We start from the raw sequence: 12867 nt of genomic DNA on the forward strand, positions 1-12867 counted from the left end.
TCCCAGTACCCTAAGAGGAAGTGCTGTACCCCCAGCACTGCCTCTGCATCTCTCCCAGCCCCCAAAACCTCCGGGCTGCCTTCTGTCTGTGGATCTCTGTGTCCTGGATATTTCACATAAGTTGAGTCCTGCGACACGGGACCCTTTGTGTCCAGTGGCTGTCACTTAGTGTCCTGTTTTGGAATCTCATTGTGCTGTAGCCTCCATCACTGCTCCGTCCCTTTTATTTTTTTAAAGATTTTTATTTATTGATTTGACAGAGAGAGATCACAAGTGGACAGAGAGGCAGGCAGAGAGAGAGGGGAAAGCAGGTTCCCCGCTGAGCAGAGAGCCCGATGCGGGGCTCAATCCCAGGACCCTGGGATCATGACTGGAGCCAAAGGCAGAGGCTTTAACCCACCGAGCCACCCAGGTGCCACTGCTCCATCCCTTTTAAAGGTGGCATCATAATTCCGTGGAATGCATAGGCCATGTTTTGTTCATCCATCCTTCCGTGGACGGACGTTTGGGTGGTCTCCCCCTCCTGCTATCGACTACGGTGCTGCTGTGGACATCCGCGAGCAGATTCTCGTGGCAGTCCCTGTGCTCAGCTTCTCGGGTCTGTCCCCAGCAGGGGAGCTGCCAGGTACCACGGGGACTCTAGGAGGCGCACCCCCCACGTGTCCCCAGGCCCCCGCACGTGCCTCACCTGGCATGCCCTGCATGTTCTGCTACAGCGGCTGACCACATGGTGGCTGTTGGCATGTGGGGCAGGCGTGGCAAGTCGCTGCCCCCCGTGCTGCGTGTTCTGGGGCCTGAGAAGGGGTGGGACAGTGGGGCGCTCTGTAGGGCACTGGTTTTCCCGGGTACTTCACGGTGTCTCTCCGGCTGGTCCCTTTCGTTCCCCATCTAAGAATGCTCGCTCTCGTGGCTGGAAGAGCCGTCGCTTCTGACCTGACCGCCCGTGGGTCCGGGAGCGGGAATCGAGAAGCAGGTGTTGGATGGTGTTTATCAGACCCTGTCTGTTGTCCCGAAAGCCAAGCTTGCTGCTTTGGTGAAGTGTCATCAGGCTCTGAAGTCTGTCTTCGCGGTGGGCTGTCCTGAGTCAGCAAGTGTGCTCTCAGCACAAGTGTTGGCGTTCGCAGGGCCTTTGCCTCCTGTCATCCACCCCCCCCCCCGCCCCCGCCCCCCCCCCCCCCGCCCCCGTCCCACCCGCGCCCCCCTGCTCTTGCTTGCATCCCGGGACCTGGCCCAGTGCTGACGGACAGCTGTTAACCATGACCGCAGTCTCGCAAATGGCAGCTCAGCCTCATGAGAGCTTTCTGAGGATAAATGCCACTTACGTCTTCAGAGAAGTCTCCCACCCAGCCTCCAAAATGTAAATTATAAGTTGTAGAGCTAACGCGGGGCTCGAACGGCCTGGGGACGGTTCTTCCTGAGGACAGCACCTAGCACTTAAGCAGCCCTTAATAGGCACTTGGACGTGTTTTTCCAAAGCACGCTGCTGTAACAGAGTGAGAAAACAGATCATTTTTTTTTTTTAAAGATTTTATTTATTTATTTGACAGACAGAGATCACAAGCAGGCAGAGAGAGAGAGAGAGAGAGAGGAGGAAGCAGGCTCTCCACGGAGCAGACAGCCCGATGCGGGGCTCGATCCCAGGACCCTGGGATCATGACCTGAGCCGAAGGCAGAGGCTTTAACCCACTGAGCCCCCCAGGTTCCCCCAAAACAGATAAATTTTTTATATTCATCTCACTGTTGCTGAATCAAAGGTGGAATCTTTGAGGATGCAGCTTCTCAGATCTTGTGATCTCATCAACTGATACAAAAGAAAATGAAGGTTATCCAGGAACCAAGGTACTGGGTGGCCTGGTAAAAGCCTCCCTTGGATTCACCCAAGAAGGGTTCCTGGGACAATCATGTGTCTTCTATTGATGTCACTCTCGAAGTCCCTGTAACATAGAGAGGACAGGCATTCTAATATAAAACGCTTTTCTTTCTTTTTTTTTTTTTTTTAAAGATTTTATTTATTTATTTGACAGACTGAGATCACAAGTAGGCAGAGAGGCAGGCAGAGAGAGAGAGAGAGGAGGAAGCAGGCTCTCCACGGAGCAGACAGCCCAATGCGGGGCTCGATCTCAGGACCCGGGATCCTGGGATCATGACCTGAGCTGAAGGCAGAGGCTTTAACCCACTGAGCCACCCAGGCGCCCCTAAAACGCTTTTCTGTGGGTAGAGAAACTGAGGATCAGTGATGAACCTTTTCTAGTCAGATGGTTGGCTGAGAGGGAGTATGAGGCTCAGGTGGGGTCACCATGTACAGTGGTGCAGGCTGTGCACTGCACAACGCAGGGGAGGAGAGCATCACCAGGATGAAGAGAGCAGCCCGTGGTGTCACAGCTTGGCCACCTGGCCGAGCTCCTGTTATCAGCAGCTCCTTGTCCTGCCCAGTGTCCTCGATCCAATAGGTACTTCTTTACTCCTTTGAAGACCTGAAGTTTTCTTTTCGAAAGAACTGTGCAGTTGTCATTTCCTTGTTAAAAGACATGGATTTAATTAATTTAATTGATTCAATTAAATTCTCCTCTTTTTTTACAACTGCCTGTTTTGAATACCATTGTAAAGAAGTATAAAATTGTACCGTATTACAAACTCAGGCTGACCCCAGAGCTCTCACGGTGGACACCAAGTCTTGTTTTTAGGGGCTATGGGAAGGGCTGTCAGGGCCGGGAAAGCACGTCCCCTCTGTGGGGAGGAAGGAGCCCTGTGTGCCGTGAGCTGATTGGGAGGCCTGGAGGCACTTCATGCGCACCACGGGGTTAATCCAGGCCACCTGCTGCTGGCCGGTCTTGTCGTGACCCGGGCTGGACAGATGGGGACCGTAGCTGCCTGGCCCAGCCCGAGCCGGTTGTCGGGCTGCCCGCTCCTTTTCCAGAACTTTGAGACCTACGTGCTCACATCATTGGTGGCGTCAGCAGGCTCCCGGGCCCGAGCCGGACGCCGTCCGAGGGCTGTATGGAGCACGTGCTTGGGTGCTAGAGGGACAGGCCGGGAGACTGGGGGGTGCCAGGGACAGGGTGGGGCTGCCTGGTGTTGCTGTCATGGACACTGACCACAACCTCCTTGAGAAGGGACCCTGCTTCTTCCAGAAGTGAGCCAGCTCTCTCCAAAGCCACCAGTTGGGGAGGAATTCTTATAACCAGCGCTCGGTGGGGAGACCGTGTGCGTGAGGCCCTCAGGAACGGCCGAGGAGGGAGAAGCTCCGAGGCAAGTGGGGCTTGGCCTTGGGGCTGGAAGTGTGTCCGGCCTCCAGTAAGGGGCACAGGAGGGTCATTCCAGGACGAGGGAAGACCTGGCCCAGGAGTGCCTGGGGGCCCGGAGGGGCCACTCCCTAGAACATGAAAGTGTGCGTGGGACCCAGGTCAGGAGGCGTGTGGCCGCGGGACCAGCCATTGCTTGGACACCAGGCAGAATATGGGGCAGGAGGCGTCTCGGGCTGTGGTGCTGGCTGCTGTGGCAAATTCACAAACCGGGTGGCTAAGGACACCAGAAATTATTCTATGATGGTTATGGAGGCCGGAAGCCCAGGATCGAGGCGTCAGCGGGGCCGAGCTCCATCTGAGGGCTCCAAGGGCAGGCCTCCCTTTGTCCCTCAGATGCGGGTGGTGCTGGCGGCTGTTGGGGCTCCTGGGCCTAGGGTGCCTCCCTCTGTCTTCCTCCATCGCCACATGGCCTTCTCCCAGGGCTCACTCTGGGCCTCGTAAGGTCGCCAGTCACATGGGACCAGGGTCCACCGTCCTACACTGTACCTCGTCTGCTAATCACACCTGCAGACCCGAGGTGCTGGCAAGGACATACGTTTTAGGGGTACCCAGTACAGCTGGTTTAGGGGACTAATTTAAAACAAGGCTGTCCACACGTGGCCTTCCAATGTCCTCAGTGCCTATGCGCGATTGGCACGTGCCGCCGGTGGGAGCCCACGCTGATGCCTTCTGTGCTTTCTCTTCCCGCAGCCCAACATTGGCCGCCTGGGCCTGCCGCACGGGCCGTCTGGAGAGAAGGTGGCTGTGGTGACTGTGGATGACTGTGACACGGCCGTGGCTGTGCGTTTCGGCAGCCTCGTCGGGAACTACAGCTGTGCTGCCCAGGGCACACAGAGCGGCTCCAAGAAGTGAGCATCCCGGGAGAGGGGAGGCCCAGGCACCCCCCACCCCGCCATGACTGTTGCTCCCCAACAGGGTCGTCTGGGGCAGGACCCTGATCAGATGCAGGCGCCTTGGACTCAGCATCCCGGCCGCCCCAGTCCAGGCTGAAATCAGGGTCCCTCCCATCGTTCAGGGCACCTTCTGTCTGAACGTCAGAACCTTCTAGAATAAGTCCCCTTACCACTTCTGCCAAAGTAATGGCAAGGCCAAGTCTGGCTTACAGACCCCAGAGACCATGGGGTCGCCTGCCCCCGTCCGTTGGGCATGGGTCCCTGCGGTCTGGTCCACCTCCCTCGGTGAGAGCCTGGAGATTCTCTGCGGATCGTGCTAACTCAGAAACTGACCTGCTAGTGCAGACAGCCGTCAGGCTGTCCCTCTAGCCAGAGCAGACAGTCCTGTTCCTTTCTAATCGTGTTTTGGTGGCATATTCGGCAGTAAGTTTGGAAGCCCACTGTTCGACCACCCAATCTGTGCCGAGTGTCCGGAGCGGTGTGGGGGAGGTGGGGTCGTGCCCATTTTATGGATAAGAAAGATGTCACTGGACAGATTAGGCCCCTTCCCCGTGGCCATGCAGGTGCTCACGCAGAACCAGGGTCTAGTTTGCTGTGAGCTCAAGGTCATCAGAGGTCGGAGGGGTCGTGCCACTGTTTGGCATGGGCTGGACTGGTCATTCTGCGTGGGCTGGGCTGGCCCGGCTACAGATAGGACTCCATTTGGATGTGGCTTGGGTTCAAGGGGCTGGTGGTGGCCCTGGAAGTAGGATCTGGCTTTTGTGTCCTGGCCCATTGGCTGCCTGCTTCCCTGTTCAGTTGTCGGTGCTGGGGGTGTCCGGTGGCATAGGCCACCGTGAAGGGATGGCAGCATCGGGACCCCAGCGCCGCCTCCGGCTAGCCTGACCCAGAGGCCGGACGGGTCGGCTTTGCATCCCCAGGTCCCTGGACCTGACCGGCCCTCTGCTCTTGGGCGGCGTCCCCAACCTGCCTGAAGCCTTCCCGGTGCACAATCGGCAGTTTGTGGGCTGCATGCGGAACCTGACCGTGGATGGGAGGAACGTGGACATGGCCAGCTTCATTGCCAACAATGGCACAAGGGCAGGTAGGTTGGGGACGGCCACGGCCGCAGCCCGGGCCACGACTGCTGCTCAGGCGGAGCCCATGTTCCCCTAGCTGTGGGCCTGCAAGTGGGGAGCCCCGGCTCGTGGAGGTGCTGCTCGGGGGCTGGGCGTCCTGCAGCGTGCGGTGCCGGGTGCCACGGGGCCGGGCAGTGCACCCCTGGTGTCCCAGCAGGACAGGCATGTGTCCTGTGCCACTTCTGATGGTCCTCCAGCTCGGGGGGTCTCAGGCCAGCCTGCCTCCCCTCAGGGCTGTTGCTCATGGGGCTGTCTTCCCACCACACGGGTTGGTCTCAGCAACCATTCCCCTGCGACCCATGCAGTCCCCTCGTGTTCCCCGCTCTGTGTCCCCAGGCTGCGCTGCTCAGAGGAACTTCTGTGAGGGGACCTGGTGTCAGAATGGGGGTACCTGTGTCAGCCGGTGGGACACCTACCTCTGTGAGTGCCCACTCCGGTTCGGCGGGAAGAACTGCGAACAAGGTGAGGGGCTGGCCTGGGGACCTGCCCAGCCTTGGGGCCTTGGGGACCTCCCTCCGGGGCGTCTGGGCTCCCACGGTGGCGTGTGTGTCCTCAGGCGTGGGCTGCGGTGGGGCGTAGGAGCACACGCAGGACCCGGCTGGGGGCGGTGTGCAGGAAGCTGGGGCGGCGGCTGGGCGGACACGCGCCCACCCCAGAGTTCCTGTTATGGAGACCGTGAGCCCAGCCAGAGAAAACAGATGCCAATGCTCGGTTCAAAAGAGCAGGAAACAGACAGCCCAGGGCGCATGAGGCTGTTGCCCCCGGAGGCAGCCCCCAGTTGGTGTGCCCTGTGCTATCATCAGGCTGTCCCCTCGGGGGTGCCCCTATGTGACACCCGGGGTCTGGAGACAGAGAGGCCCACCCGGCACCCGGTTTATCCGAGTGTAACAGACCACACGAGGCTCTCAGTCCCCCCATTGTCACTCCCTGGTCTCCCCCAAAATGTGCCGGAGCCCTCGGCTGGCCGGCAGGCTCCCCACCTCCATGCCCATCGCCAGGAACAGAGCAAGCGACTGTGGCCGGTGTGCCTGGGGGTCGGAGCCCACCCGGACACACATGAGGGCTGGTTAGGCTGCGGGGTTGGGGTGGGGTGCCGGCACACGCGTGGTAGTCACGGCAGGCCCATACTGTCCTGCTGGGGGACCCTGCTCCTGCCCCCCGGGTGTCCCAGCCAGTCGGTGGGAGGTGGGACACGTGGGTTGTGATCGCAGCCCCCCAGCACCCCGTCTGCTGAGCCCAAGGATTCAGGCCACCGGGCTGTGCCTGCCAGCCGGCCCGAGAGCCCCTTGTCATGCCCTCTCTGGGACTGAGAACCTCCCCACAAGCCTGTCTCTCCCTCCCCAGGAAGGCGGCAGGTGACTCGGGGGTGGGCTCCTGGAAGCCTGCAGCTCCCGGACTCAGGATTGGACGCTGGACACGCAGAGTCCGAGACGGGCCTTTGAATTGAAATGAAAATCCTGCCCCACCCCACCCCTGCCTCCCCGGGAGCCTGCCCTGCCCCCCTGCAACTGAAGAAGGTTCCCTGCGGCATGTCTGATGTCCAGGGCCCCGCACTTCTGTGTCCACAGTCATGCCGCACCCCCAGCGCTTCAGCGGGGAGAGCCTCGTGTCCTGGAGCGACCTGGACATCACCATCTCCGTGCCCTGGTACCTGGGGCTCATGTTCCGGACCAGGAAGGAGGATGGCGTACTGATGGAGGCCGTGGCGGGCGCGTCCTCCAGGCTCCATCTCCAGGTGAGGGAGAACCGCGTCCACCCCCACCGCCTCCCCGGGCATTGGCGGGGCCGGTGTGCGCCCGAGGGGGGCAGCCCGAGCTCCCGGGCCGCAAGCACGGGCCCTGGCGCCCAGGGGCAGGGAAGGGACCTTGCCACTTCCCGCCCCCGCTCTGCCCGCACCGGCCCGGCCCGGCGGGGTCCCCAGCGAGAGTAAGAAAGGAAACACGAGCCTGCTTTCCCAGCAGGCCGCACAATCTCGCCATTCATACGCGGGAAGAGCGCAGGGAATCCAGCGTGCATCTACGGTTCCCACGGGGGGGGTCGATTCCAGCGCTTTCTTTCTTCTTTTATCGCCGAGATGGAGTAGGTGCGGGGCTGGCTGGACCCATGGCCCGGCCTCTCGGCTGCAGAACTCAGCCAAGGTGTGTTTTAGATCCTGGCTGTGGCCCCCGGGCGTCTGGCACTGGAGGTGGCGGCGAGCACCTGCGGGCCGGGACGGGGGTCCCCGAGGCTCGAGGCTGCGGCCACGGGCGTGAGGGGGCCGTGTGGACTGGCACCCTGACGTTCCTGGGTCCTCCTGAACTGGGAATCCCCTTCTGCGGGTGCTGTCTTAATCTCTCGGGGCTTTACTGTTTTGCTGATTAAAAGTGTCAGGTAAGCAGTCACTAAAACCCTTTAAAACGTGAAGTTGACACGCCGTCCTGGTATTTGCTCCACAAGCAGCTCCCCCTCGCGTCCTGCCAGCTCCGTGGATATCTCATTTGCGGGGACAAGGGGCGTTCGTGCAGGTTGTGCAAGTCACCCAGCGACGCCGGCGGGCGGGCCAAGCCCCGGACCTCCCACCCGCGCCGCCAGCCCGGGGTTTGATGGGCTGCAGGGTTCGGGGGACTCTGCCCCGGCGGGGCCCCGGGTGCAGACCCACCGTCTCCCGTCTCCGGGCGCTTTCTGTCTGCAGCGATGGGGGGATGGGAGGTCCTTGAGCAAACCCTCTCTCTCTGAACACCCTCAACTGGGGTGCCACAGCCCAGGGTTCTCCCCCCCGCCAGAAAAGGCCACCTTGTGACCCTTTTCAGACCCCATCTGCCTCCCCACGCGGCAGCGGCCAGTGGGACCTAGGATTAGAAGGAATCCCATAGCCAGGTTGCTTTTTCCTGCCTTTCTTCGGGAGTTCTCTTCAAGTACGTGTACGTGTCTGTGCGTGTGTGTGTGTGGACATGCGTGTCTGCACACGTGTGACGGAGGACCTGGGTGCACGTGGCCACAGGAGCGCCGACCCCCTTCGCACGGGTCCTGCATGGTCTTCAGCCACGCCGAGTCTCCGTCCAGACCGAGCTCCTCTCCTGCCTCGGGGCCGGACTGGCTTGGAGCTCCCCACTGTGCCCCAGGCTCGGTCTGCCCGGCCGTAACGGCTCCCCCGGCGGTGGGGGTTCCTCACGGAGCTGTGTGTCCTTCCTCGCTGCTGCCCTGGGCCCTGGGGACTGCACGTCCTCGTGCGGAGTGGACTTCTGTCCCCAGGCAGAGCGGGCTGTGCTGCGGTCAGAGAAGGTCAGACGTGAGATGGACCCCACGGAGCGTCCACCCCCGTCTCTTTTCGTTCAGGGAAGCCTCGTTCCCTCATCACCCAGCCTCTGTGGCGTCCACATCACCCCCTTCCATCGCTCCTGTGGGCTGCACGCCTGGAAACACCTGTGAGTGGTGGGGACAGCAGGCAGGGACAGAGGCACTGCCCGGTGCCCCCTGTGAGCTCCGTGTCAGAGGTCAGCAGAGGCCGGACCCACAGACCCATGAGGACAGGGTCTCAGGGGGCTGTGACTCACCCTGTGCGGGCAGGGGGCTGGGGGCCACAGCCCCCCAGCAGAAGCCTCTCTCCCCAGACCTGCCCCGCTCCCCTGCCTGCTGGCTCAGCCCCAGTGCGAGCCCATTCAGGTCACACTGAAGGTGCAGGCTGTGTATCCCATAGTTACAGCTGTCACTGTGTTCCCCTTATTAACTCGTGATTTCGTAGGTTTACCAGCAGTTCCAGAGGCTAGCTCTGGGCCAGCACTTGGCAAGCTTAGTTCTGCCTCAGGATGGTATTTTTCCTCTGTGGTTGTTTCACTGTTGGAACAAATTAAATTGGCTGTTTTGGACTCAGGTGATGAATTAGAACTTGCAGGTTGTCATTCGGCAGTGGGGGTCTCTGTAGGAAAAAAGTATGCTATAGGAGGAACCAACAGTGAAAGCCAAAAACTCCCGTGTTGTTTGAGTAATTACGTTATGGATAGCTAATCCAAAAATTTAGGGTTTGCTTTTGGCCGGGGACTATGGCCAGCTCCTCCCTGTGGAAGTCTGGGTGGCAAGACAAGTGGCCTTGTGGGCAATCCTCCAGGTCCTCCAGACCCAGAAGTCCACTCCAGGACCCAATGGGTCAGCTGGGGAATACGGGCATGTTCAGCGTTATTTCTACGTGGTGTGTCTGAAGGCAGGCCTCCTGCAGGCTTGTGAGCTCCGTGGGGCAGCTGCGTAGGTGTTGCTGGCGTCTGCGGCAGCCCGACCAGCTACAACCAGCTACAACCAGCTGCGCAGTCGTCCCGCAGCCCACACAATTCGGGTAATTGCTCTCAGGCGCCCTCACTCCGCCTGCATTGTCCAGGGGGATCACCTGGCTATTGTCGAATGCTCCCCTCTGATCCGGCAACAGACCGGAGTGGGCGGGCAGTCGCGGTGCGTGGGCCTGGGAGTCATGCTTTCGCCTTTGTCCGTAGACAGATGTCATGTTTATTGTTGATCACCGGCCTTAGGCTTCTGTCAGCAAGGGCGGTGAGAGAGCACAGCCAGGGGCGTGCGGGAGGTTGACTGCACTCCTGTGGACGAAAGGGGACACGGCGTAAGAAGGTGAAGAGTCGCCTTCTTGCTGTCACTCCCGACTAAGACTAAAAACCAAAACACATAATTAGTTGCATTGTCTTTATAATCAGCTGAAAATACCTTCTGTTTTCCCATCATGATCTCTTTCTTAATCCGTGGGGTACGTAGAAGTGTTTCGGGGTGCCTGGTGGCTCCCTCGGTTGAGCGTCTGACTCTTGATTTCAGCACAGAACATGATCTCGGGGTCTCAAGATCGAGCCCCGTGTTGGGTTCTGCACTGGGCGTGGAGCCTGCTCTGGATTCTGTCTCTCCCTCTGCCCCTCCCAGCACCCGAGCTTATGCACACTCTCCCTTCCTTTCAAAAAGATTTCTTTTTAAAGATTTTATTTATTTATTTGCGAGACAGCATGCGCACATGCAAGCGGCGGGGAGGGGCATACGGAAAGGGAGAAGGACAGACTCTTGAGCAGACGCGGTGCTGAGCACGGAGCCTAAAGTGGGGCTCGATCCCACGACCCTGAGATCAAGACCTGAGCTGAAATCCAGAGTTAGACGCTTCAGTGACCGAGCCACTTAGGCACCCTGGGAGTATGTTTGTGAATCAGCAAACAGGTGGCATTTTCTAGTAAATCATTTTGTTGTTGATTCTGGCGTAGCTGCAGGTCGGAGAAGGCATGCTGTGGGACTCCAGAGCCTCGAAGTGCGTGGCACTTGATTCCCAGCCCAGCATCTCATCTTTCTTGTGAATGTCCCACCTTTACGTTCCGAATATGTGTCCTGCAGTTGGGTTCTGGGTACATCAAATGAGTGAAGTTTGCTCATGGGGGTGCTCGGACCTTCTTGGTCATTGATTTTTTTGGTGGTGGTGTTTCTCTGCTCGGTTACTGAGAGACGTGAATTGAAAAGGTTTGCAGCCCTCCTGGTGGATTCACCTCTTCGCCCTTTTAGTTCTGTCAAGTTGCGCTTTGTGCATTTTGAGGCTGTGTTATTAGGTGCATACAAAGTTAGAATTGTTTTGTCTTCCTGGATAAGCAGTGCTGTCATCAGTATGAAAATTGCTTTTATCTCTGGAATTTCTTTGTTTGCCTTCAGGTGTCCTTTGTGTCATTCCTAGAGCTACACCAGATCTCTTTGGTTGGTGTTTACATCATGTCTTTTTCCGGCCTTTTACTTTCAGCACTTTTGAATCTTTACATTTTAGGCGTGTCTCTTTGAAACAGTGCGTTAATAGTTGTTCGTGTTTTTCTAAACTGTACTTTGCTTGAGATGATCTTTCAACGCGAGTATCTTATGTGCGTTGCCCGGCTAGGTCCCCACCTTCTTACACATCTTCAAACTGGCTAGCTTGAATCTTGTCTCCCGAAATAGAATGTTTATCCACAAAAATAAGAGTCTCATGGTCACCCGAACTCATTTCCTTGCAAGTTCTGTGGTTCCCACTATTGTTCTCAAGTCTGTGTCCGATGACTCTATTTTACAGACCCCTGGGCGGGGCGGGGGCGGTGCTCTGTTTCCAGCCTCTCTTGGTGTTCACGCGCACCGTCTTGTCTCCTCCCGTGCTGGGTTATTTTTGATCGAGTGCCGAGCATCATAGCGAAGACAGTGAGAACTGGAAACTAGAATGCTGCTGTCCCTGCCCCTCACTTTTGCTTCCAGCAAGCCCTCTCCCCACCCTGACCCAGCTCTGAATTCTGGTTTTTATCATCCCAGCGCCGGGAGACTGGAAAGCTCTGCTCAGTTTCCAGCCTCCGCTGTGTCTTCCAGAACCAGCTGCCAACGGTCAGCAGAAGCGAACACCCCAAGTCTGGTCCTGCGGATTACCGTCTTCTACCTGGTTGTGGCTCCGTCACTCTGCCTTGAGTCACTCTGACGCCTTCAGATGGCGACGCTTTAGTGTCTGTCTCGCGGTTCTCGGTGTTCTTGGGGGGTGCTGGTGCCAACTACCAAGTCCCTCATTAGGGAGAATAAGATCTGGCGTCGCTCCTGGCTACGCTTTCTTTGAACGTGAACACCTTAGGCCAGTTACTTCGCCAGCAGCTGTTTTTTTGTTTTGTACAAACACATAAACGTGGTGGCCTGAGTCCCGTCTCATGAAGTGGAACATGCGCCTTGAGAAACTCCAGAAATAAGAGCTCAGAACCGCACCTGGGGTTGTTCCCGGTAATTAAGTCCAGTGGGCTTTATCTTACCCAGTTCTGTCCACAGTTGACCCTTCTTGCCCCAGAAAAAGGCACGTAAGTCTGAAGAGTGATACAGGCGATAATTAGAAACAAAACTTGGCCTCATTTTTAGGTCCGTCTTCGGCCCCGTGCCCTGGGGTAGGTCTGTGTACGTGGCTTTGTTATTTAAGCGACTGCGGAGCATTTTCTGTTCTGTTGTCATCAATTCAGCTGGTGGGTCTGGCTCTCCCTGTCCTCCAGATCCTAAACAAGTATGTCCAGTTCGAGGTGTCCCATGGTCCCTCAGACGTGGCTTCCATGAGGTTGTCCAGGTCCCGTGTGACTGACGGGGAGTGGCACCACCTGTTGATAGAACTGAAGAGCGCCAAGGAGGGCAAAGACATCAAGTACCTGGCGGTCATGACCTTGGACTATGGGTTGGACCAGGTGAGTTGGCGCCTGTACCCTCTTTGGAACAGACACCTTCCCCGCGCCCGTGAGAGAACAGAGTGACCCCTCCGTGTGCCTGGACCTGCCAGAGTCCTAGAGGACTTGGGGGCACACATTCTGGGCCCCCTGAGTTTGGGTCTCACAGGCTGCCTTATGCTGTGGGCGCCAGTATCTGTGCCTTTCTAGATGGTCCGCTCCTGGACTCTGTGTGTCCCGTCACAGTACCGTTAGCACCTTCCATGGTGGTTCCTTATAGCAGAGCTGTCCTGAGTCACGACAGCGTGCGCGGTTCTGTGCCTCTGGGGCACATAGATGAACAAGGCACGGGTCCTTACCCCAGCATGGTGCTGTGTGATGGTGACTGAGCAGATGAGCCCCG

The 12867-nt window shown here is 58.3% G+C and overlaps 1 protein-coding gene across 1 annotated transcript in view; it reads left to right on the forward strand.

Moving 5' to 3' along the window:
- The window catches only part of CELSR1 (cadherin EGF LAG seven-pass G-type receptor 1), a 130864-nt gene that overhangs the window by 84616 nt on the left and 33381 nt on the right, over positions 1 to 12867 (forward strand). The window contains exons 6-10 of the mRNA XM_059401768.1: positions 3996 to 4153; positions 5119 to 5282; positions 5653 to 5778; positions 6885 to 7051; positions 12300 to 12485. Coding sequence (XP_059257751.1) covers positions 3996 to 4153; positions 5119 to 5282; positions 5653 to 5778; positions 6885 to 7051; positions 12300 to 12485 — 801 coding nt within the window. The remainder of the gene's footprint in view (positions 1 to 3995; positions 4154 to 5118; positions 5283 to 5652; positions 5779 to 6884; positions 7052 to 12299; positions 12486 to 12867) is intronic.

The sequence above is a fragment of the Mustela nigripes genome, chromosome 6, assembly GCF_022355385.1.
Source record: "Mustela nigripes isolate SB6536 chromosome 6, MUSNIG.SB6536, whole genome shotgun sequence".
Classification (NCBI taxonomy): Eukaryota; Metazoa; Chordata; class Mammalia; order Carnivora; family Mustelidae; genus Mustela; species Mustela nigripes.